Source organism: Epinephelus lanceolatus, chromosome 16 (genome assembly GCF_041903045.1).
Source record: "Epinephelus lanceolatus isolate andai-2023 chromosome 16, ASM4190304v1, whole genome shotgun sequence".
NCBI lineage: Eukaryota > Metazoa > Chordata > Actinopteri > Perciformes > Serranidae > Epinephelus > Epinephelus lanceolatus.
In genome coordinates, this window is record NC_135749.1 from 26,205,666 (window position 1) to 26,232,249 (window position 26,584).

At 42.2% G+C, this 26,584-nt stretch overlaps 1 protein-coding gene across 1 annotated transcript in view; it reads left to right on the forward strand.

The window, feature by feature from the left end:
- The first annotated feature begins 206 nt into the window (after positions 1-206).
- Positions 207-26,584, forward strand: part of ext1c (exostoses (multiple) 1c) — a 104,589-nt gene continuing 78,211 nt past the window's right edge. The window contains exons 1-2 of the mRNA XM_033637238.2: positions 207-423; positions 12,708-14,098. Coding sequence (XP_033493129.2) covers positions 13,152-14,098 — 947 coding nt within the window. The 5' untranslated portion in view covers positions 207-423; positions 12,708-13,151. The remainder of the gene's footprint in view (positions 424-12,707; positions 14,099-26,584) is intronic.

Consider the following 26,584-nt stretch of genomic DNA (forward strand, 5'->3'; position numbering starts at 1 on the left):
TGATGAATCTGAAACCACATTTTCCGCAAAGGTGACACGATTTCTATGTTCAGCCACAATCAACAGCAGACTACATTTAAAGGGGCCTTGAGAAATGTGACGCCCCTCCTTGTCGGTTCAATTCCTGTGCGTAATTCGGTGTTTCCAAGCGCTCCAGTTGCGCGGGGTCGCATCCAGATGTGTGTGTTTTTCTTTACGGTGCGACGAAGACGTCGAAGAGCCTCTGAACCAATCACTGCCGCCTGGGGGCGGGTCGTGTGTGGACTGTTGTGGATATGGAAAATGGACAATTTAACACGCACATTCATCATTCATATCCCGACGGGGAGACCTGCGCTCGCACGCTGAATTGATTCGCAAATGCCCGGCCGTGGTGTGAAAAGGAAAATTACCAGAGAGGGGAAGAGCCTGGCTCGCCACCCGGTAAGGGCAAGCTCTCTGTCGTGGAGAAGTCAAGGCGCAGCGGGGATCGTACTGGGTGATTTCTGTTGTCTATGTTTAGAGGCTGTGTTCATTGTAGATGCATCTGAGTAATTGGGGATGGACCGATGTGTCTGCTGAGGGTATAGCTCACATTTTCTGTGTTCAGAGTTAAAACTATTCCTCATTTGGCTCATATGGATCTTATCTTTTGGTCTAAAGGCATGAATCACCATTCCAAGCTCATGCTCACAAAATAAAGCGAAACGCTTAATTGTCTCCTGAAATAAGGGGTTACGATGGTAAAATTAGGAAGGTGTTTATATAAAGTGCATTTTTCCACCTCAAGGCAGCCTTAACTGCCATCAGCTCCTGATGTATTGTTTGCACGGCGCTCAGATGCGCACCTTTGTCACTCACACTGCTCAGATGTTGAGATTGGAATTGGAAGTGTTGGAAGCAGCCCTCGCTATCACACAAAGGAGCAAAACTAGAAGACCTTCTCTTGTACAGTAGCTGTATAATAGTGCCAGAAGGTCACTATATCCTGAAGTCACTGGAAGTGCAACAGGGGCACTTTAATTCACCACTGGATTATCATGAGACTACCAGCCTTTAGCCTATTTGACAGGCGCAGCCTGTTTCAGTAAATCCAGGTGGCTGCTGGAGCAGCAGAGTGATGATGTGCGGTCCATGGTGCTCTGAATGAGAGGTGCATGCTGGATAATAAATGAGAACCCGACATATCGGCGAGTAGAGATCTCGGAAATTTGGAGGACAGGCACGAGGGGGCAGTGGGACACTCCGCCTCATTATTTTTATGGACGCATCCGGACGGTGCGTATGTTTGCGCTCTGTCAGCCGTGTAACTTAATCATATTGGAAGGCTCGTAAATCGAGAGCGGGGTCTTCCCGCGAGGAGGAGAGCTTGGTGTTTAGAGCCTCTACAGCTTGTGTCATCTGCGGACTGAGCTGTAGCAGCGCCGCCAGAGCAGGACGCTCAACAGTTCAGTGCGCAACTGTGGTGTTTGTGCTTAAGGGGGTCTTGAGAGTCTGAACCTCCCAGCTCAGAACCGGATGAACCTGCTGCACCACCTGCAACGGATCTCTTTATTTTTCTGGTAGGCTGACTAGACAGCATGTTGTGATGGTGAAACTGCCGCACGTTAGACAAAGTAGCGTTCAAATACTGTGGCTGTGTTACTGTATGAGGGATGCATTTATGGACCTAAATGATTAACTGTAAGTATAACGTTATTGTAGATAATTGTGCATGATCTGAGTCATTTCTATACCTTAAATTAACTGTTGGAGCTTTAGGAAAATCTTCAGCACACGTTGAGATCTTTTGGCAGATGATACTTCTCCCACTGCTCAGATGGGCTGTGGGTTGCACATTACTCTGCCACATCCAAGAATATTAAATAATGTTGCCACTAGTTCAGCTGTCATACTGTGTCTGAGTGCAAGATCGTGTAAGTAACATCACTTTAATTTTCAAGCTCACTGTAAAGTATTAATATGCTTTGCAGAAATACAAGATGTACTGATGAAGATAGTGAACAGAACACATAGACGGTGACAGTACAAGGCATCTTCCCTTTAAAGTCCTCAGCCAGGCAGCAAAACAAAATCATATTCAATTCTGAAAATATAAATTAAGTGTTTCTTGAGAGCTGTGGGGAATTTTCCATACACATGAAAGCTATTTTGAAACACCTTACATTAAAAAGAAATACACAACAGGGCTGTATCTTCTCAATGCAGTCCAAATAAAGAATGCTTTGTTCTGGCTTCTGTTTGTCTCAGATGCCTCTCTTGCATTCAAGATATATTAGCTACTAGCTCAGGAAAGAGCAGAACACTACCTGCTTTCACATCCTACTAAGTGCTCCATGTATTAATGAATCCCAAAGAAACAAACAAGGCTGCAAGAGTTCACTGCAGCAATTAATTACAACTCTCGAGTTATTTATTTTTTATGAAAAAGACAGTGACTTCAGTGATCCCGAATAAAGTGCTGCCATTATCATGGATGCGCAGAAAAGGCTCTCTGGGGAGGCTGGATCCTGATGGCAAGCTGTACATGGATTTCATCTGATTTATGAAATGACTTTATTATAATGGCAACCCCCCCGCCTTAATGGGATTTTGCATTCATGATGGTTCTGTAATACCCTCCCTGGTGATTAAGAGAAGCACAAATCTTTTCTTGTCGAAGCATTGGCCAATACAGACAATATTCATATTCCAGATGTGGTGGGCATTTCCATAACCACAGCATTCATTAGAGGGGTTTGGGAAGATCAGTGTGCAACCTTTGAACGTTATTAACCCTGATGGATCACTGTGCAAAGTGATCATGTATTGGCATGCACTGTTTCACTGTGCCTGTGTACAATATGTAAATTTAGAGAGTAAAAGAATGGCATTAAGGGTATACAAATTATTAGTGTTTATACAATTTGTCTTTTACATAATATGATCAGAGAGAGAAAATTAGTTGAAATCAATTCATTTTCCTCATAAGATCCTTAATCTTTTTAAGCCATATTCTGCAAACACTACTGCTTTGATCTCAGATGTCAGGGACGCTCTACTAATTGAACCCCCGTCTGGAATATGCCCCTTATTCTCTATCCCAGGGTCAGATCATATATCATCCCTGTGTTGTCAAGGTCAGATTGTTTATAGGCCGATCTGATCTAAGTCCTGCGATAGGAATGCCTCCAGGCCGAAGCCGCAGAGATAAGATGAGTTGCAGGTATACGATGCACTGCAAGCAGGACCAGTTAATAAGGCAGATGGATTTCACTACACGCTGTGTGTGTTGTCAGGTGCACAGCCGGGCACCCTGAACGCAGAGCAGTGCACTTGCTGTATCAGTGTCTTTCCCACTCTATATGCTCGGAGCTGTGTGCTAGTGTTGGCTATGATCTTTGTCTGTGTTATACAGCGTGGTCCGCATGTCTTTTGTCCTGGTTTTCTTGGACTGTACACAGTTTTGCCAAATTCAGAGCATGAGCTTGAACCTCCTAATAACTGCTCCTACCCATCTTGTTCATTCTGTTAATTAGCCCTTGTGGCGTTGGAGTGCAGCATATTGTTGAGACATAATTAATCAACCCGGCTTGTAATTATGCTGGGTTTGGAATGTGAGCACGGTTGGGAGGCTGGTTGCGTCGCAGGGCGTTCAGCTTGAGGTAAACATCTTATTAACCGTGTCAGAGTCCCTCAGCCCACGCGGAGCAACTATTTTATTGTGTTTTATTAAGGTGAAAGAGAATGTGCTGTTATCCACATTATGAAAATGGTCTTGTAAAAGAACCAAGTTTATGGCCATTATGGTTCCAAGGTGGTCGATTTAATGGAAAAATACTTCAGTAGCTGCTTGTGGACACAGAGATTCTTTTTTTAATCCAGTAAAAAGCAATTTTCTCAGCAAAGACCCAAAAGCACATATGCGTGTGTGTATGTGCCTGCTTATATATGCATATGGTGTGTGGGAGTGTAAAGAGTACCTCAATTTCAAAGGGCAACCAGTAGGTGAGGACAGAAAATAGAACATGGATCACATCCCAGTTGCAAGCTCTTAATGCAGGTCTGTCAGGAGAGACAGACCCTATATATTTTTTGTTAACCACGGCAGGGTTTTCTTTGGTTTGCCACAGACTGAGTGATACGACTAGAGACGGGCAGACAAACTTCACACACTCAGGGACTCCTGCTGGGTTTGTACGCAGTCAGAAGGAGAATGCAACCATGTTATTATGCTGCCATTCACGCCAATAAAAACACACAGGGCATACACACAAGTTTCTAGCTAGACTGCCCCTGTGGCGACTAAAACGAGGACACAGTGGTTCTCAACATGATGGTCAGGACCTGCCCAAGGGGTCATGAGATGACAAAAAGGTTAGATTAAAAAAAAAGATATCTATATCTGCCACAAAAGTCATTATTTCCCAATATTTGCTTTTTGCTTGTAATGTACTTTTTTTTAATCTTCAGGCTCTCAAAGTTAATATCCATAAGATAACCCATTTTTTTTACGCTATTTATATATGGTTGATTTCATTGTAAGTGTCGGAGTCCACCGTTACCACGCTGGATTCAAGTTGCCCTCACACACACACGAGTGACTCACAGGAAACAATGAAGCATGGGGTGTGTGTTCACTCTGTTTAGATGGAATCAGAGCTATATTAAAGAGTAACTTGGGGTATCTTTCAACCTGGACCCTATTTCCCCATGTTTTTGTGTCTAAGTGACTAATGGAGAAAGCATTGCTTGAAACTCGCGGTGGAACAGGCTGCAATGTAACTTTGATGGGCAATTGTGGACTGTCAATTTAGGTTCACTAAAAGTGCTTGTTTTTTGCCACTGACAGGCTCAGATTATTGTAAGTGTCTGCCAACATTATGGACAGAATAAATACAGAGACCTTTTTATTAAACTTTTTATTAAAGTGTAAGATCCTTTTTGTTTAACCAGGAACCCACCACGCTCTTTCTATATAAACAGTAATTCTATTATCTTCAAATACACTTCATTCAAAGTCTACAGAAACAAAATAAAACTCACAAAAACATCTTGCTTTATCTTTCCACTGTTCCAACAATGACCAATTCTTTTGATTTAAATTAACCCTTAATTCACCCAGTTACATGTGAAAAATATGCTGACTTTATTCACGCTAAAATCAAGTGAAGTCTGGTGTGTTTGGCGATGGAGATTTCAAGGGTGTCTGTGGTTAAACAAGAAGGATCTTACTCTATAACAAAAATCGTCTATCTATATAGGACCCTCTCCACAATGTTGTCAGTGGCTGTTAGTGGACATAAATTGAAGGTGCATAAATGCCCTAAGTAGTTCCACTGCAGCTACTTTTGCTGCTGTCTTGCTCAATACTGGATGGATTTTTTTTTTAAAGCTTTCTCCATTAGTCATTTAGACACAAAGAATGTGAAATAGAGTCCATGCTGAAAAATAATGAAGTTACCCTTTAAGTTACTGTTAAAGGAGCTATATGTAAGAAATCTAAAGCAAATAGTCATAAAATCCTCCTAATATGTCACAGAGACTAAGGAATAATGTTCATATAACATACTGATCTCACCGACAACAATAGTACGGCCAGAATATTTGAATTTAAAAAAATATTTTACGGTCCGCAAATCATGTTTATGTTTTGAATTTGTGTTTTGGCCTGTTGCACCACCCACTGCTGTCTACCAGTCACGCAGTCAGTAGAGTCTCAGCATCAGTTACAGTTATGACTGAGCTACAGCAGCACAGCAAGCAGCATTAGCAGTGTCCCAGTACATAGCATTAGCAGCCGGCTCCTCATGAGCTGTATCCCAGTAACAGCGTTAGCAGCAGAAAAGCCGGACTTGCTCGAATGGTCCGCTGGAAAACTGAAGATCACGGACGCGGTGACGCGGCCCTGCCACGGCAGCCGCCTGTGGGCAAACAAATCAGTCTCCAGCGTGCCACTGTCCAGCAACCTTGAATCTGTAGGGGAGGGGGGGCGGACACGACTCGTGGCAGTATTTTGAATTTGAGTGCAGTAACCGTTTTGGCCACATTCTTACATACAGCGCCTTTAATGCAAAGCCAACATTTCACACTGCTGCTGCTTCGCGTTAAAACTGTTTATCTGGTGAAACAAGGGTCTGAGTTATTAAAACGATGTGAGTGTGTTTGGTTGTACTGTAAAGAGATGCACCAGTTACTTTTCTGTTGTATTTCTCAGTGAGCACTTACTGCTTCCATAGATCTGGGACCTGTAGTATTGAACTGCACTTGACTCTTATGTCAAACTTGCCTCGATTCGGTGACTTACTCCACCTGTACTGAGGAGTCACAGCCAGACTGAGCTGCATTTTAAGGGGTCACGAGTGGGAAAGATTTGGAACCACTGCAATAACACAAACAACACAGTGCGGCTATCTTTCTGGTCCACGGTCACGCTGTCACATCTCTCAGGCCCGTAATGACAGAGTCCGGGATTTAATTTTAGCTCGACCAAGCCTTTCACCTCACCACAAGATTTGTGTTTTCCTAAGAACACTTCATTTTGCTGAACTAATATGTCGCCAGCTTTAGGCCAGCAAAAACACACAAGCCAGATGTGTGTATAAGTATAGTTCAGACACACTCAGGCACTCACAGCCACAAATAGTCACTGAAAGGCCTGCCACCACTGAACACTGGTATTTGTACAGTGCAATCACTGAGGATTTGTGTCAGCGTAGGGTAGGCATCCATCATCCAGGTGGACTGTCTTCATAAGCTAACTATATCATTTGGGAAGGAATGGAAATATCATTTTAGCAGGCAGTTGGCCCATCCAGTGTCAATTTACAACCTGCTCTATGTCACAAGCCAAATCATTTTAGACAATAATGCTGCTGCTGCCGCTGCTGCTTCTCTTACAGTAGCAATGACTCGGCTACCGGAGAATGACTGTAATGGTAGTGGATTTCATTTTGAGCGTTTACAATGTCAGTTGTGCTCAGCACTGGTGCTGTGGCCAGAAAACAGCAAATTGAACAAACAAGGGAAAAGCCAATCTGTCCCTGAAAGGCAGAAATCTCTTTATAAGAAATCTCCCATTTGGTGGAAAAACACAAATTGACAAACACTGAATTTCCTGCAGAAGGCCATCATCAGTGACATCCATTTCAGAGCACGTCAGTTTTCATTTTCTATCAAAGCCTGCATAACCACAGTTGAATAAGCTGCTGTGTAAACACAATTTAAGGGAGACAGATGGGATGACAAATTTCAATTCCATCTCCCAGAATGACTTAATAGCGCAATCCTGTGGAAACCTCACAGCAGGTAGAAACAGTTGAGGGAAGCCCTTAGGGCCCTCAGAGGGGAAGAGATCGAGGGCAGGAAGTGAAGGGATTGGGTCCAGCTGTCATCCATGACATATTGATCATGAATTCTCCTTCTTGTCATTCTCTCCTTCAATGTCCTTCATCTTTTGCTTTTATTCCCCTTGACTTGTTCCTTTCCTGTCCTTTTAAGCGCCGACCTTCCCCTGTCCTTCAGATCGGACTGTATTCAAAAGGAAGTCGAACTAGAGAATTAGAATACATTGAATGAAGACGTTCAGCCCTTTAAAGTTGTAATGAAACATATCAGTCCTGTTTGATTTGGCGACACCAGTTGGTGCTTGTTGTATAAGCCAGGGCCACCCATAAGGGGGTAAAAAGTCAGTAAAAAATAATTGTAACTCTGATCTGATTTTCATGCTGCACACGGCGTGAGTTTAGCAAGGCATGGGAGAAGTTGGTTGCTATGCTGAGAGTTTGGAGGTGTGAAGCCTGGCTATCACTGAGATAACATGGCCCGTGAATTGTATCAAAAGTAGAGTTTAATTCCAAGGAAATCTTGGGGATTATACTTTTAAATAAGAGTGTATTCAGTGGGGAAGAACCTCAAAATTGTAGCATTTTAGAGATAAGGTAAGGTGAGAGAGTTTCACTGCAGTGAAGATATGGAACATTGTGAAGAAAAGCTAGTTCGTCCTGCTCTGATGGTACATGATCCACATGCCACTTTCTGTTAGCTGATTTTAATGCAGTGTGCATCATTACTTTTTTTTTCTCTTTGCAGTGTTGACACAATTTCATTGCTTGCTCAGTACACTCTAAGTGAACCTTCCTGGAAGTTTCTTTGCACTCAAGGCGAGTGTATGATCAAAGAACTGTTGGCCTTGCTGAGTGTATTCTTCACGTCAGTTATTAAGGGTTTTGTGCCCACCTCCCCCAGCCTCCTTTTTGAGGATGAAGCAGGAATAGTTGAAAAAAAGGAAAACCATGCAAAAATGGTATTGTTTGTACGTGAAAACCTTCAGTCAGCTTAGGCAGGAGAGGTAACGAAGGTGAAAGGAAAGAAGAAAATTGAAGGAAGGAATGATGGAGCGCAGGACAAGTAGGAATTGAGGGAAGACGGTACAGACGGGAAACAAATGACGATGGGTGGAATTGTAAAGCTCTGAATCCCTCCCTCACCTTTCCTTGAACCCTGTCCTTGCACCTTCAGGCCCCTCTATTCAATGAGCCTTGTGGCTTTTTCCAGTGCTAGTCACCCAACCATAATGATCTATCATTGATCTGTGACAGAGGGATTCTCTCGCCACTTAAAGCCACTTACGTGAGTGTATGTGTGCCTCCATATGTGTGTGTCTCCTTGCTGATCTGCAGCTCAAAGGATGTTGTCAGACCCGGTCAAGTCCAAGCATGCCCCAGAGTTTCACTGACTTACATTCATCATCATTGCACCTTGTTAATGGCCACACACTGCTATGGTACGGCCTGTCCTTATGCACAACAGTAGGATTGTCGGGATCAACATAAAAGTGTTCAGCCGAGGTTTTCATGCACCTGGAGCTGTCAGGCAGTAAGATGTTATTTTTTTCTAATTTTTCTGGGTGTGTAAGATTTAGGGGGATCTAGTGGTGAGGGTTGCAGATTGCAACCAGCTGAAGCTTCTCTTGGTTAGACGTTCTTCAGTCTTAATTGTGCAGGGTTTTTTTATTGGGAGCAATATTATCTGCAGAGGTCTTTAACATTACAAATCAGTGCTTGTCTAACACAGTTTGGCTCATCGCAGGCGGGCCGCTTGCCGCTTTTCTCTGAAAACTTAATGTATACTCACCTTAATTGTGATCCAGATGTTTCAGGAGGGTTTTCCCGGGAGCCAAATTATCTGCTGGAGTCCCCTCCTCTCCAAAACACAACTATTCCATTGCTGCCAATAGATCCCAGTAAATCCTACACACTGAACCTTTAAATGTATTTTTAAAAATGAGTAGTTTCATGCCCTAGTATTCTGAAATATAATCTTCAATGATTACCTGCAATTTACATATTATTCTCAAACCTCCTCTAGACCTATTATATTTCATTGCCTCAGAAATATCTTCTCCTCATGTTATTTTGAAATCAATTCAAATTTGAGCTGCTATTATCTGATACGTTAAACCGAATAAAGGTTGTCAAGTGAAGGTTTAAAAAAATGATAATAATTGTGTCTTATTGTGAAATAGCAGTTACAGCATGGAAATGGAAACTCCTATTGTTGATCCAGCAGTAAGAAAGAGACCTCAGTGCACTTAAATCAATGTAAATATCCTTCATAGGCTGCTATTTTTGCAAGACAACTGCAGAAAGATGAACAAAAGCAACTGTGTTCAATGGCATTAGATTATATAAGGCAATGGAATAAATTCTTCACGCCCATCATCATTACCATCATCATAATGATACCCTCCATCACTTTTCTATTACACCTTCTTGCCATCACCATCAATTATCCCCACAACCACAAATCATCGGGACAGAGCTTGTGCAGATTTCTCACCGGAGTGTATCCTGAAGAAGATTGAGGTCTAATTGTGTGCGTTGGTGGCAGGGGATATAAAGCACGGAAAAAAAAAATAAAGAAAGGAAAATCAATGCCTTAACTAAAGGAGCAAGTGAATTATTGATGAGGAGTATGTAATGGGATCCCAAGTGTCTATTTCTCCCCAGCTTGGACTGCTTGCTGCTCAGGCTGCTACAGTCGTAGAAACAAGGAAGGTGCCAAAAACCACCAGCGAACATCTCCGCAGGCAGATTAGCTAACCTGAATTATCTGGTGCAGTTTGGCTGACACTGCTTGCTGTGGTGTTTACATACTCGTACAGGAAGAAGCACGTGTCCGGATGCTACTGCCACAGTAAACCTATACAGTCAAGCACAAGGGCTGTCACTTTCTCAAGATGTTTAAATGAATTTGGACTAACATGTATTAGAACACAACCCACGCAGCTAAACTCCATAGAAATAATGTTGCTCCATTCATTGGCCATCTCTGCCTTGCATGAGTGACAAGTCAGTGTTGGCAGTAAGGCAGTTGCATTTCAAGTCAGCAAACAGTTCTACCTTTAATCACAATTTTTCCATCCCTGGTGTCGAATCCAGTAACCTTTCTTTAGTTAATTCTTGGATGGTTTGGTGTTCTGATTATCTGTTAAGCACAGCTCACAAGGCTTCTCTGTTTCACGTTAGCGAAGACAACAACAACAACACATCAGAGTGTTGGAGAGCAAGGCACAGCTACACTGAGAATGTAGAATTTGAGCAGATCATTACAGATTGATTATTTCATTTTATTTTCACATTCAAAGATTTGTCTCAATTTTGAGTAAAAGGTGACAGTCCTATTAAGTATGTCCATATAAGGCTGTAATCTGATCTCTGTTGATCAGTCCATGTATAATATTTTTGATTAATCTGCATTGTTGTGGATTTTTTGTAACAAAAAAAGTGTGTAAAGACATGGTTGTAAAAGTGACATAGTTAGATTTCTTGTTTTGTCCAACCAACAGGTGAAATTAAAAATATACTATGCAGGATTTTCCTTTAAAAAAACGATGTATAGACACATAGAGAAGTAATCTCTCTCAGTCATCACTTATGACCCACTAAAAGTGTGTGGTGGTGTATGTTGAGGTCAAACCAAATGTTTGTTATGTTTGCACTGTAAAGGACAATTATTTATTAATTTACATACATCGTTTCAGTACAATGCTGTTGACAAAACTTTGCTTTTTAACTTAAATTGTAGGATTTCGTTCTGATTTGTGGATTGAGATTGTAGAACCAGGCCTCCAGGAAGTGCGTCAGGCTTTGAAGCCAATTTTCATATTGGCCAAACAGTGGACTTACAACTTCCATCACATGACGCCATTGGGCCCAAAAAGACCTTTTCCCAATGACTCACATTATAAAAGAGACATCTTTAAATCAGTGGATACATTTTTTGAGAGCAATAACCCCCATGAAATGACTTGTTCCACCATTAAGATTTGATTTGATTAACATTTGAAAAGTCTAGATGAGCCACACAATGAAATCATTTTGTCCCCATTCAAGTTAGCAAAATGCTAAGCTGGAAGTAGCTGGCAGAAGTTTTTTGTGCGCCTGCTCTGTGGCTCAGTGATGCGGAAGCAGTGCCTCCAGTGCTGTATCTCCTTATATATCCATGTGTGGAAACACTTAAGTGTGTGGTTCCTGTTGAAAACCAGCAGATAAACAGTGGTCAAGCTAAAAACAGCACTCACTAAACAACATAAAGTACACCCACAAATTATAATCATAAGTAAAAGCAGTTAAATTCACACATAAATTCGTATTTCCTCTACCCTTTTGGGGTGGGGAAATCGGATGATGCATTGTTTACCCACATCACCCGTGTGTTGTTTGTTTTATTGCAAGCAGAGAAGGCAGGCATCACTTCTGCTTGGCTGGAGAAGAGGCAGACACGGGGAATGTGAATGAGAGGTAGAGAGAGAGAGAGCGGCCAGGTGAGACCTGAAAGCTGCCTTTGTGTGGCAGCTGGCAGTACGAACACTGCCCTTCACTGTGAGCCATTCCACACACACACACACACACACACACACACACACACACACACACACACACACACACACACACCATATACTGTACATGCTGGGGAGTTATGGGGGGATGTTTGGCAAAAAATATGAGGCTGAAAAACCGTTGCAAGTTTGCATATGTAACAAAAAAAAGCCTTCACTCGTTCCCTCCAAGGTGAACGGACATTTCAGGACCATAAAGTTGCTCTGTTTTCCTTCTGTGTTTCCAAATCTCCATTTCAGATGCTAAACACTCTCTTATTTTCTCCTTCACTTCACCTCAACTGTATCTGGCTCAGTTCAACTGGAGCTTGAAGAGCATGATAATATCTAGTCCTGTATAAGACGATTCCAGAAGTCAGCACACATCTCATATGAGCCTGTGAATATCCAGATTTTTCACAGGAATGTGGAGGCCAGAGAGGGATGCAGATGGGAGGAGGTGGACTTCAGGAAGAGATGGTTTTGATGTGTGGGTAATCAGGGATGGATGGCTTTTTGAAAGTGCACTGAGCTGTACTTTTCCCTCACTTTCCTCTTTATGAGCTCTAGCTGAAGAGAAAATTTGACAGTTTAAAACCCTGTGCTGCCAGTGAAACATTACCCAGCTGTGCTACTTTATTGACATTTGATTATATGTGTGTATTAAATGCTATTGCGGTTGCAGATTACATGTCTGACCAAAATGAAAAGCAAATGAAAGCTTATACCCGTAGGACAATCAAAGGTGTTAGTTATGGCATCTTGCTTTGAGACAGCAGTTTCATGACTAATCCCGGAGCAAGTCTCCGTGTTGCGGCAGCTCCCTCTGTGTACTGATCTGTATTCTTGTTTGTTTACTTCTCCCCAGGAGGGGCCCTGCAGACGGCAGTCGCGCCAGGCACCATGAGGCAGCAAGCTTGGCCTGAGAGAGCGGAGAAATCACCCTTCATCACTCTCAACCGGGCTGGGCAGCGGAGGAAATGCACACAGAAGCAGCGCATGCCACAGCAGACACAGGCTAATACACACATCTGAGAGTACAGTGGAGAGCAAATGGGGAAGGCAGAAAGAGACTGAGAGAGGGGAGTCAGTAACTCAGATTGCGTCATTCTAAATGGCAGAGTGGACTGGGCCACCCTCAGAGGCGGTGATGTCCTTGTTAACGCATTGTCCTTCGTTAGAACCTCCTTGTTAGAAATCACAAGTCAGTCCCCCGCCCCTGTGAGGCTACAGAGCTGAGGGGCAGAGGAGAGGAAAAACAGAGGACGAGAGAGAGAGACCGAGCGGAAAAAAGAGACTGTGACAGGCCCCCATGCAGGCCCGTAAGAAGTATGTTCTGCTGGGCTTGTGTGCGTGCTGCTGGCTGGTCCTCTTTTACTGGGGTGGAGGAGTCCAGCTACGTCTGCTCCGGCTGCTGACACGCCAGCGGGGTGAAGTGGTGCGCCCCTGGCCCAACTGGACCGACAGGGCTTTCCTACCCCGCTATGCCCACCTGGATGAGCTCCAGACGGACCCTGGGACGGCTGAGTCGCCCCGCCAGCGCCGTCAGGCCTGGTCTGCCATTTATAAGGACAGTCGCTGCCGCATGGAGACCTGTTTTGACTTCTCACGATGTCGCCGCAGAGGAAGGGAAGGGTTCAGGGTGTATATATATCCATCAGAGAAAAATGATCGTGTGTCAGAAAGCTACAGGAAGATCTTGACGTCCATAGGTGAGTCCCGTTACTACACATCAGACCCCCGTGAAGCATGCCTGTTCGTGCTCGGGATAGACACCTTAGATCGGGACCAGCTATCAGGACAGTTTGTGCCCAATGTGGATGAACGTATCCGTGGTTACCCGCTGTGGAATGACGGGCGGAACCACCTGATCTTCAACCTGTACTCAGGCACCTGGCCTAACTACACAGAGGACCTGGGCTTCAACATCGGCCAGGCCATCTTAGCCAAAGCCAGCCTCAACACAGAACACTTCAGGCCAGGCTTTGACGTCTCCATCCCGCTGTTCTCAAAAGATCACCCGCAGAAGGGTGGAGAGCGGGGCTGGCTGGTGAGAAACACCATACCCCCACGAAGGAAGTACCTGCTTATGTTCAAGGGGAAGCGTTATCTGACAGGCATCGGCTCAGACACCAGAAATGCACTCCATCACATCCACAATGGGAAGGACATTGTGTCGTTGACGACATGCCGCCATGGGAAGGACTGGGAGAAGCACAAAGACGCCCGCTGTGACCATGACAACCTGGAATATGAGAGGTAAGTCAGTGATCACATGGCCAGTGGGGAGGGCAGTAATGACGTGATGTTAAAATGAGAAGCAAGGTGCAAGGGACTGTGGCGCTATGCAGGGATTTTTAGGAAACAATGTCAAGTGTTATTTTTTTATGGGAAATACACAGTGGTGTTGTTCCGTTTGACTTTGTATTTGAACTTAACATGCTGTTTTATTGGTCTTTTAGATGTCACTGATTTTCTACAAGCAGTGTAGCTTTTGGGTCCCACTGGTTATTTTTGTCTCCTTTTTTTTATGGCTGCACAAGTTTTGCACTGTCTGGGTTTATGATGTTTGGCAGTTGCTTTCGAGATCAAAGATTTTAGACAAGTCTCTGGAAATTTAGATTCAGGTCACTGTTTACAGCAGTTCTTGCATTAGTGTTGTTAAAAGAACAGCCAAACAGTGGTGGTAATGTGCTCCACTCCTAACAGCTGACCTTGAGTTCTTCTATTATTCAGAGTGTAAATAAACTGTACAGTATGTTAGACAAACAAATGAGTATTGTGAGGAAAATGCGGTCATTTCCATTTTGTTTTTGGGTGTTTACTACTATAAGACCAAGAAAAAAACAGCTGCAGCTAATTAATTACAACTGAAACTGCACTGCATAAAGAGCCAGAGCAAAGGTCACCACAGAGAATAGCTTGGTGAAATCTCTGATTACCTCAGAGAATAAACCGCTGATGGGTGTGAGCTGTGAATGGTTATTCTCTTTTAAAGTCAGTCTGTCCATTTTGTCTTAAGGTTTTCTTGCTGTTGTTGTTGCATGGGAGATGAGCTTAACATTTCCACTTTGGTTTTTAATTAGTTTACTAATTACATGAGGGGGTGGAGTGGATAAAATACATTGGGAAATGATGGTTCAGCAGCATCTGCAATACTTGGAGTAATGTTTGACTATTAAACCCAGCTAATTTAAAGGAACAGTGTGTAAGATTTGGGGGATTTTTTTTGGCATCTAGCTGTGACGATTGCAGATTGCAACCAGCTTAAACTCCTCTTTGTTAATTTTTTTTTAGTGTTCATCATGGACTCAGTTATTTAAACTGGTAAAAACACTGAATAAAGCAGTTTTACAATACAAATCAGTGTTTCTCCAACATTGTTTGGCCTGTTGCAGACAGGCTCCCCCCCAGCTTCAGCTAATGTGTGCCAACCTATTTTCTCTGATACTTAATGCGTGCTGACCTTATTTCTGATCCAGACGTTCAGGGGTTCTTTACCACAAGCTGAATTATCCACAGAGGTCTCTTCGTCTCCAGTACAAACAGTCCCAGTGATTTAAACCAGTAAAGCAGTTTCATATTTCTTTACAGAGGGGTTTCTAACTACGGTGGCCAATGTGAAAACATAAAAACACAAATGGCCCTATCTAGAGCCAGTTTTTGGTTTGTCCGTTCTAGGCTACTGTAGAAACATGGTGGTGCTACATGGCAATCTCCGTAGACGAGGGCCCACTCCCTATGTAAATATAAATAAAACACAATGATTCTTCTTTTGAGCTGATTATGCACTAAAGAAAACATACTTATAATATTATGTTCCATTTCTGCCAACATACCCCTCTAAGTCCTACACACTGGACATTAAAGCATATGACCTTTGCTTGAGTGTGCTATAGACAGTTCGTACAAAAGCATATACCATTATACAATTTGTATTTCCACTTGAGCCCTGTGTGCTGTATAAACCTTTTCACAGAGTGGTTTTAAAGTATGCCAGTGCCATTGTTGAGTTAATAATGAAAAGCTTTAGGAAACACACCCATCTGCCTAATACATGTTGCAGCAGCAGCTTGGTAAACATGTCTCATCTTCAGAGTACTTTTTCTCCTACTGGTTTATTGGAGCTCAGACAGTGTTTTAAAAACAGATGGAAATAGATGCATGTACACAATAGGAACTTTTTTTAGCGCAGAAATTGTCATTCAGATTTTCCGGAAATTTATATTAAAGGTATAAAGGGTTTAGTTTCTTGCTAAGTCATTATCTTCTGTTCTATACAGTAGTCATTGCATAGTTGATATGCAGTAGAGGACCTATACTGCCCTATACCACAGCCCCTCTGTTTCACTCCTTCTTGCTTAACTTACACTTTGCAATGAAAGTCTCTGAAGCTGAAGTGCTGACAGAGCTCCTCATTATAAAGTCTGTGCCTGTCCATTCGTACACAGATACCAAGGATAGTCTGATGGTGCAGAACATTCATAGACAGGAGAAGATGGATTTCAGTGAAAGGAAGAATGAGAATAAGGAGTTAGAGCCACACCAAAATGTCTATTAAAGTTAGAGTCGACTCCTCGACAGTAAAACTGCAAAGCTAGAGTGATCAACACAGCCATATTCCATTATAAGACAATGAATAGAAAAGGATAATTTAAGTGTTTGGAAGTTTGGGGGGAATAATTCATTGTCTTATTCATACTCTAAAAGCTAGTATAAAGGGAAGTCAAAAGCAAGAGAATCAAAACAGATTTGTGGAAGACTAAAGCTAATTAAAATGTTATAGTTCAGTTGTTTTTTTTTTTGGTTGTTGGTTCCATTTCCGATACTTGCCTGAACATCTATAGCCTCTACATGCAAAAAAGTCCACTTAGGTTCATCCATGTGGTTGCGAATAAGTGTGGAAAAAGCTTGGTGACGTAGTGACTTTTCATAGGTCTAGTTACTGGATACTCGAGCTGCTAACATGCTAGGGATGTCCTGATTTTGCCAAGTGGTCCTGAGAACAACATTTTGTATGATAACCCTGGGACAACAACTGCCTCAGCCAATCAATGTTTGTGATGTCATCAGTGCCCTGAAAGTTTTACTTAAGTTTACACTAGTCTGCTACTACAGACATTAAAATATATATTTGCTTTTTAGATTAATTGTTAGTATTTTGCCACCATGGAAATAAGCTCACATTAGCTTGCAAAGGTGAGCTAACAGTCAGCCAGCTAGGGCGCTAGCTGCTTAGTATTAACTCCTCAATCACAACAGATTACTCAAACGTGAACTTTTATTCCTGCTCATTTTAGAAAGGCCACTACAAGAAATTGTGTTCTTTGTTTGGATTGTCAAAGGGACAGTGAGTCATAGATGTTTCTGGCTGGTAAAGTCAATGGGCTAGCTTTAGTGCGCTAGCATTTCCATGCTAAGGCCATTTTCCCTTGTTGGTTCTGTATTTTGCAGGGCACTGGCAGCAGGGGTCTCTTTGATGACATCACAAACATTGATTGGCAGAGGCAGTTGTTGCCCCAGGGCTACCATACAAAATGGGACATGCTAGCCAGTTACAAAAGCTCTTAGAGCTCTTAAATCAAATAACTCATATTTAAATGTGAAATAGAAGCTAGACATTTTAAGTTAAATTTACTTGAAATTAACTAAACCATTCAAGTTAATGATAGAATACTTTTTTTTTAATCAATGCCTGGCCTATATAGTTTTACAGTGTACTATTTTTTTTAACTGTATCTGCATCACTGAAAGGCTTCTTCTCTGTAGGACTGACCAAACTTTTCTGGCGTAAGGGACTCCAACTGCTAAACCCCAATTTAAATCTAATTCACTGGGAGGAGGAAGTTGTTTTCACGTGCTATGAAATGAATGCTCAAAGCAATAGGACTTTTCAAATATCGTTTAACCTGGGAACAGCAATTCTGTGATGGTTGGGATCCAAACACACTCCTTGCTCCTGTGGCTTATAACTACCTACCTTAGGCTTGTTTACATTGGGCTGGGCAGCAAAGGGATGGAGCTGCTCAACACTGTATGAATGAGCTCATTTATTCCACACAGCCCGCTACTCAGACACCCGGGTGGGCAGGGGGTGTGTGGGGTGGGTTGAGGTGGGGTGGGGAGGATAGTGGGGGAGGTCCCATGTGGTATTTAGTGGTAGATCTGGACATGGCAATGGCTCTGAGGGTGTGAATGGGGGAGGCAGCGTGAGGGACAGCTGCCCTTTGTTAGAAAAGCACAAAAAGCTGGATGATTTTTTTCCCCCCCTTCCCTTTTGTATAAAGTTTCTTTCTGTGGAAACGGGAAGCTTTTAGCTTCAGAGAGAGGGGTGTGATGGAGGGATGTGGGGGGGATAGAGGAAAGGTGAGGGATCCATCTCTCTTGAAATCTCCCTTTGGGTAGGGGAGAAGTGGGTCTCAGAGGGGAGAGTATGGAAACTGTTGAAACCAAATGACCAAAAAAAAACAAAACAATAAATAAACAAGGTTTCTGTTTGAAACCCATGTGAGACACACCCTCGCCTCTCCATCTGTCTGCTGGCATATTCTCTCTCTCTTATGTCTTTCCTTCAGTCTTTCTATCCTTTTCTTCCACTCTTCTCTCTTGTTTTGCCAAAAATCCTGCACCTGAAAAAGCAGTATGCTAATAATAACAGTCCAAGTCACCAAGCAGAGCATGTGCGTTTGTATGTGCGACTGTCACTGCTATATATGCATGAGATTGTGTCTGTGTTTGAGAGACTGTCACGGTCAATGAGGCTCTTAGAAGGTGGCACCAGGTTAATGAGCGCATGCATCTGGTACATGAGCAGATTAGCCCTGAGGGACCTGGACAAGACAGCAACCAACGGACAAAGGGCACAAGAGGGGGGAGGCGGAGGAAGTAGGAGGGAGGGGTGCTCAGGCAGACAGATCAATAGACCGTCATGACATTATTTGAAAACCTCAACATCCCAACCCCTTCTTAAATGCACAAGATAATTAAAAGGACTGCGTCTGCCTCCAAGGATAACCCAAACAGTTTTGTTTTTTACAGTGAACCTAATTTGTATTTTTCCTGATAAAAAATGATAAAATGGCTAAAATAGCATGATACAACTCATTAACTAATTATTATAAGTAGGGCTTGGTGATATGGAGAAAATCAAATATTACAATTGTTTTTTTTGTTGTTGTTTTTTTGTACCAAATACTCTGATATCTATATTGCAAAGATATTGTAGGGTTGACTACAGGCGCTTCCACAAAATATTTTATCACATCATCAGTAATATGAATCTAATGACTGAGTGGGTAAAAGCAAATAAAAGAACAACTAGAACCATCTGGTAAGTTCAGAAAATTGCATCACTGTATTGTAATGCAGCCCTTAAAACAAAAAAAGACAACCCTGACAGCATTACATCTAAAATCTAAGACAATGCCTAGTCTCATATGATGATATTGATATATAACTTAATATATACAGCCCAGCCCTAATTATAAACCACTGTACAGTGTTTTTGAGCCTGATAACCCTTCCAACTCATGGATTTATTACTCAAACTGGCCTTCCTTGATTGTAATTTCATAGTCTGTTGGTCAGTTAGAAAGCCCTACTGACCGCACACCATTGCTCATCATATGAAAGAGAGTGCTGTCAAACTGTAGGTTTATCTGAGGTTGTCACAGTCCACAGACTTCAGTCTTCTGCTGTAGTTCCTTACACATCATTGCTGAACAACAGATGCTGAACACTTAGAGTCAGTTTCCTCATATCACCAAAAACATCACCTTTTTTTCTTACCCTTGGTGGTATCTATGTACTTGCAGGCAGTTTTGCTTCTATTTATCCCAGGGTTTGAGGCGTGTGAGGATTTCTACCTCTACTCTAAAACAATGAAGGGCAATAGGATGTCTTTGTGGCCCTTACAACACTGAAAATTCAGCAGCAACACATCTTTCTAGAAGCAGCATCCCACTTACTTTATGATCCACAGATCATTCTATCAGCAGGTTTAATAATGCATACTTTTTGGTCTTAAAAAAAATCTCATGGAAATGTGTTCACAGTAGGGGTCTTTGGATTATCCAGAATCATCCCCAACAAAGACGCCTGTTCACCAAACAAAGTCGTCTGCAGCAGTGTCCACCCCATGTTGGACGGAAGACACACATTTACACATTCAGAGTAATTGTTAATGCAGGTTTAAACCACATCCCTGTGCCACTCACTACCAAAGAAGCTGCCCTTCTGTAGTTTTGTGCTGGACTGCTGAATAGTTTCATAATGTTCACTCTTTTGGCCTTATGAAACAATGATAATATCTCTATGGCTGTTAGCAGAATAGTCCTAAAAAAACAGATTAAGTTTAAATACCTTTGTCCCTGCCATTTCTATTAACACAATTTTACTCTTTTAAAGCAAGGAATGATTGGTAAATGGCGCCCAAAAATCCCATTAAAATGTGCCATGGGGGGAAAAGAAATCTGAATAGGAACAGAAGGTGCCTGGAAATACTTTTCGGGTCTATTGAATTTGGTGTGTAAGTTTGAGCGTGCGCGTGCACATGGATTATAGATGATAGGAGAGGAAACAGAACGAAGCAGCAAAGAGACAAGTTGGAGGTAGGACACAGTGGTACCCAAGGCAATAAGAGCAGCAAGACAGAAGGGAAGAAAAGGAGAATGTCATGTGATAAAGATTACAAAAAATGGGGGAAAAGAGCGATGGATACCGCAGGCAACTTAAGGAAAAAGCGAGAATGAAACGGGGCAGGAGGGAGGGTGACAAAGTGGGAGAGAAAGACAGAGAAAGAGGGGATACTTGAAGCAAGGGAGAAGCTGTGCTGCAGCCTAATGGCCTAGTTTCCCTCACTTTAGAGAATTCTCGAAGAAAGGGAAGAGAAACGTGCATTGTACAGTGAATGTAAATGAGCAAGAGTGTGAAAAACAGAGAGGGGAGGAAGAAAGACAGGGATACTTAGGAGATACAAAAGGTACCACAGAAAACACAAAGTTCTCAGGTTCCTCTCTGACCAACTGAGAACCAAGTGTGTGTGTTTGTGAACGGGCTTAAACAGAGATGGACAGGAAGGAAGGGAAGATTATACTGACAGGGAGGACGTGCAATGGCAAAATGCTGTACCCTTCTGTTTGTCTTAAATGGCCTCGGCCTCGGTGTATGGTGTTGGAAACTGATGGGTCATTATTCATGACCCTCCTTGAAGGAACTCAAGGTTGTTGAAAGAGAAAGTGTGAGCAATCAGACTTTAAAACCTGGGTAACAGTTCAGGATGAATGCCGAATACTAATCAGACAAAACACAACTGCAAGAGAGACCGATTTAATGATATATCGGCTAAAAGTAAGAAGGAAATGTTTCAGAAATGCTCTCATGCAAGTGTAATTTGAACAGGAAATTTGCACACTGCTATGCTGTCATGTGCACATAAATACAGTTTAACAATTCTGATTTCAATGTGGTGCTCGAAAACTGAATCAGCATTGCAAAGGAAAACAGTGTCATTGTTAAAAAAAAGCCCCCCATTGCTGTGTAGTTACTACTTCCGCACATACGCAATTTGAACTAATACGTGATTGTGTGCATGCAAAGTTGTGTGTGTCTGGGTCTGTAAACGCTGTATGAAAGTGTGTGCAATTTGAGATTTTGGCAAACCAAATAAGAAATGCTGCAGCCCACTGTAATTAGGGCCTGTGAAATTGTACCTCTGAAGATGCTGTGGTCTGACTGTGTGTGTGTGGGTGTGTGTGGTTTGTGTGGCCCGTCTCTGCTGTCTCTGTTTAGAATACTTGGAAATGAGAGGCAGCCTTGTGATTCTCTGGCACTTGTACACTCCTTCCTCCGTTCTTTTTCCTCGTCTCCAGCTCGTATCTTTCTAATCCCACACATCAGTCTTCCTCGCTTCCACTGCTTTTGTGAAGTCTGGTCAAATATATTTATAAAGTCACAGAGTGCTCCAACAGTGCAGCAAAGGTTGTCCAGAGGGCATGAAATTAACCTGCTTTCTCGCTGGCCAACGTAGCTGATTGATCTTGTTTTTCTTTAAAGCTGCTAGAATCAGCAGTGTCTAACATAACATTTTTCCCTCACTGGCCCCACAGGGCCACTGGATCAGAGTTTTACTGGCCCGATGTATATTTTCATGGGCCCAGCAGCCAAAAAATGCTAGAGGGCTTTTAATTTGAAAATGAAACAGGAGGTGAGCTAAAAATAGGTATTTATATATATTCTTTTCATGTGCGTGTATGAGGTCAATAAAGCTGTCTACAGATTGACACTTAAAAAATACGCGTCTAATCTCTAGATGAGCCGCAGCCAAACCAGGCTGCTCACTTGTGTCGGCTGCTCAAACGTCTTTTTACGTCAAACATTAAAAGCAAGGGGTAGCACGACACACATGCACTGTTCAGGTATGCAATGTGGCCCCCGACTGCTGTTTTTTTTTAAGTATCAGTCATAGATATAAATAATATGTCCATGGCCAGGGTGTCTGCTAGTCCTAAAATAAATTTAGTAAATGTTACGCCTTGAAAGTCATTAAATAGTCTTACATTTGAAGTCACAACTGTCACATTTCATATTTTTATGTAATTTAATTTATCCATCTTTTAATTTCTTTTTGTCAAAATGAGTCAAGCTCTTCTGTGTAGAAGTCTGATTTCAAAAATCTTTAAACCTACCACTGAACCTAATACTGTTATTTTTTACTTTATACTTGCACTTACCTGCTGGCAAAATGTAGATTATCTTAAATCACTCTAATAACCATATTCCTACATAAAACCAACTTCTGCATGGGACCACTGTTACTGACCTTTATAATTACTGGCCCTGGACCATTGGTTATTTCAGACTCTAAGGAGTCACAGCACCAAAAGATAGACAAAGTTAGCAGCGAGCTGGTGAACAGGGGTGATTGCTCTGAGACAACAAGGGAGGCTGAACTTCCCCTAAAATTTCATAGAAGAAATGGTCAAATATGCACTATTGAATTTACATTAAAATAAGAATTTACACTGCATTAAACATGTGCTAGGATGCGTTTCACATCATGACTATGATGTTCAAACGTCAGCTGTTTATCACCAGTTTTCAAACGCAACCTCCCTGTCATACATTCTCGTGTCAGCACGGTGAATGTGGAGCCTCCAAGCATTCCTATGAGACAGTGCTGAGCAGGGGGTTTTTTTATGCAGCAAAGTGAGACAGTCATTGGATAAATGCCACAAAATCGTCACTTCCAGGGAGGCTCAGCTTCCCTGGGACCTAATGGAGTGGTAGGCGGGAGAGGATGCTCGGTGTATGCGTGCTGATTGGAGGAATTGTCTAAAAGGCTGAACCCCTTTGTGACTGACAGAGCTTTGCGTTTTGAGCTCAGTCCTATGCGGATATTTGCGAGTGAAGTCTTCTGACAGCGTGCCGTCCAGAGTTTCTTATTTCCATAAGCGATGTAGCTCATTATCACCATTTTAAACCCATCTGAAAATCTTTGAGGTGTGTTTTGCTGTGGTTCTATGGCATGAGTGTGGTTGAAAAAACGGCTTCAATTAAATGTTCCTTTGATAAGTTTCTGCCTCCCTACAATATGACAAATTTTATGATGTAAACTTAAAGTGAGCTTCTCCCGTTTGAAAGACCAGCAGCCGCCACTGTTGGTGAACATAGCTGGTGGAGACTAGAGTTAAAAGGAGACTCAGAAGCATGACTCATCACACATATATATCAGCTATTGAAGACTGGCTTCTGTATTTTACCAGCTCTGGAGCAATTTTTGTCATTTTATTTTCCTAATTCAATGGTCTGCCTCCAATAAAAAAGTGAGAGCTGCTGCTCAGCTGGCAGAGCAATGGCAGAAAGAGACAGAGAGGGAATAACAGCATGTAGAGGAATGTGGAAGGTTGTATTGAGTCAAAATATTATCTTTGTGGGTTATTTTTTCTATTTATTAGACTAAAAAAAGCTAATTGAGCATGTAGAAAGTTTGCCACTCAAAAACATCTGCACCACACACACACACACACCTGTTTGAATATACCGCCAAACTGCAGTTGTTGGAAAATTTTTACATATAGCCCAACCCTTGATCACAGTGGGTGCAGGATTTCATGGGGTTAAATATGGTCACAGGAGCGAAAGGGGTATGAGTGGATGCATTTTGTAATCTGATTAGTTTGATTTCAGAGTAAATTTGTATCCGTTTATTACATCCAGACTAGAGTTTTATGTTGCCAAGGTATTCTATGTTTATTGTTGCAAGATATCTTATCATGCACTTCTATCTGACTGCCATGAATTTTATTGGACAGATGAAACTGGGGCCAAGGAATAATTTATTATGTTTTTGGGTTTGACCTAATCTGAAATTCCAGCGTTTTCCATTATCATTTTAGCCGCAACTATGAGAGAGACTTGATCCCAAATCCAAAAGGCCTGTTTGCAAGGTCACAGAATCAATTTAACTTCTCTTCCAACTGATGGGAATGATTTCTTTGGCTGTAACGTTATCTTGGAGGAGCGTACAGTGTTGGCGGAGCTTTGCGCTCTCTAAGAGTCTTCCTCTGCAGCTCCCCAGACTGCCACAACTTTCATTCCTTAGTCTTGCGAAATGTTGTATTCTTGGTTACACACAAGCCCGTCGCAACCCGCCTGTCATTTCTCATGACACGTTTGAGGTTAAATCTTCATCCCCTCATTGTTCTCTCCACTGCTGCTCACTGTTAGAAATCTTGAGTCATATTTGCAGCCTCTGACTTACTAAATGCTGCTATTTCTGTCGGAGTTTCTCGTCAGGCTTGTGCCTCCATTTTTCAAAACTATAATTTATTTGTCTTTTCTGAGGGCATTCAGTGTGGCAAAGGCTTGTTGTTTACAAGCAGAAGCAAAACCACCGACACTGGAGCCACACCATCTCATGAGGCAATCAAGGTCTCAACGGTTTTGTGTTTTACAAGCTCTGGCAAAAACAATGTTTGCTTTTAGATACTAGATCAGAAAATGTAATAGGACAAAATGCCTGGTGGACATATCCGCCACGCCCAGGCTTTACCTACATTTAGGAAGTCTTAATTCTAATCCCTGCATTAAAAACACCTGCAAATCTACCTGCTGTGATAGACACAATATGGCATGGGTGCATGTACACATGCACGTGTAAGGAGTTTTGCAGCTTAAAATAATTATTCTTTCTCTGTCTTGAACTCACACCTTCTTAGTATGTATCCTCTGCACAGCCTCAACATTTCTCCCAACATCTTGTCCTCCTACTCTCACTTTTTTTCATACTGTACTTAACAGAGTCCTCCTACAGTTGAGTGCAGGCCTCCTACTATATTTCTGAGCTCCGGTATGCATAATTCATCAACAGAACCCTTCCTCTCCATGAAGGCGAACTTTTTTGACAGCACAGCTTTGTCTGTAGTGTTACACACAATTGTCTTGCACGCTATTGTGTTGGTTACGTGCACATGGATGCACATATGCATCCTCGGAAACAGTGACGAACTGTCCCCTTCTTTGCTCTCACTTGCTAATCTAGGCATTCCTGCTCTGACACTATGTTCCCCATCCCCCCACCGTTCACCCTTCATGCATGTTTTGATGAGCCGGACAGCACGCAGAAGGTTAGGAGAGGAGAGATCTTACAGTAGATGAGCCTCAAAGTGTCAAACAAGGTTTCATCTAATCCACTCCGTAAGAAGTGACAAATCAGGAGTCTTGACCACCGGCTGTTTGCAAGCATGTTGGCCTCTATAATCACCTGCAGTTTTCAGTTAGTCTCTACTCTGTGCTGACAGATTGATTCATAACCATATGATTTTAACATTAACAGTAAGGTACCTTTTCAACATGTTTTTTAATGTTATATAAATCAATTTTAAAGCTTTATACATCAGTTATAATGACTTCCTCTTTGATTTCTTGGACCGTTCAACCACTTACCCTCTGGAAAAGGGCTACAGTTTAGTTTTCTAATGGATTACCACATCTATAACTGCATTATTACCAAATAGAACATGTGAACACTGGCCAAATGGTTGGCAATCTATCAATAAATGCTTAAAGCAGTACTTTGACATTTTGGGAAATATAGACTTAGGCCCACCAAAGTGTTTTTTCTCACTAGAAAACGGCAGATGCTCCGCAGTAAACGCCCAGCTGGGAGCACTTGAAAGGGCTTTGGAGGGGCAGCATTTTTTTCAGCTGAGACACTTTGGTTGCGTCTGGTTGCTGTGTAGTGTCCTCAGAAGTAAAAATATTGGCACAAGGTAGAGTACCTGCTCTGGATGAAAGGAAACGCTGAGAGAGGTCAGACCCGTCGATAAGTGTTGGTTCATGAAAGGAAACACATATTAATATGTGTACAGTATATTATCATATTTCTCCTCCATTGTTGTTGCTCATTGCTCAACATTTGATATTGCCAGTAAAGGCTGGCCTTCATTTTTCAAGTCTCTCCATCCAAAAAATCATAAAGTCTAGTCATATAGTCCAGCTAATACAGTCCAGCTGCTTCAGAGGAGATCACCTTACCTGTAATATCCTCTGTCTGTTGGTTGACCTCGCTGTGTTCACTTATTACAGACATATGTGAAAACAGTGATGATTTAAAAATGTATCTCTTTGCGACTGATCGTCAAAAAGAATTTGGAAGCAATAGTAGCTCACAGGTCACAGAGCTACAAACCATGACTAGTGGAAAATCCTGGCAGGCATAACGTCAGTTTATATCAAATGATTTCA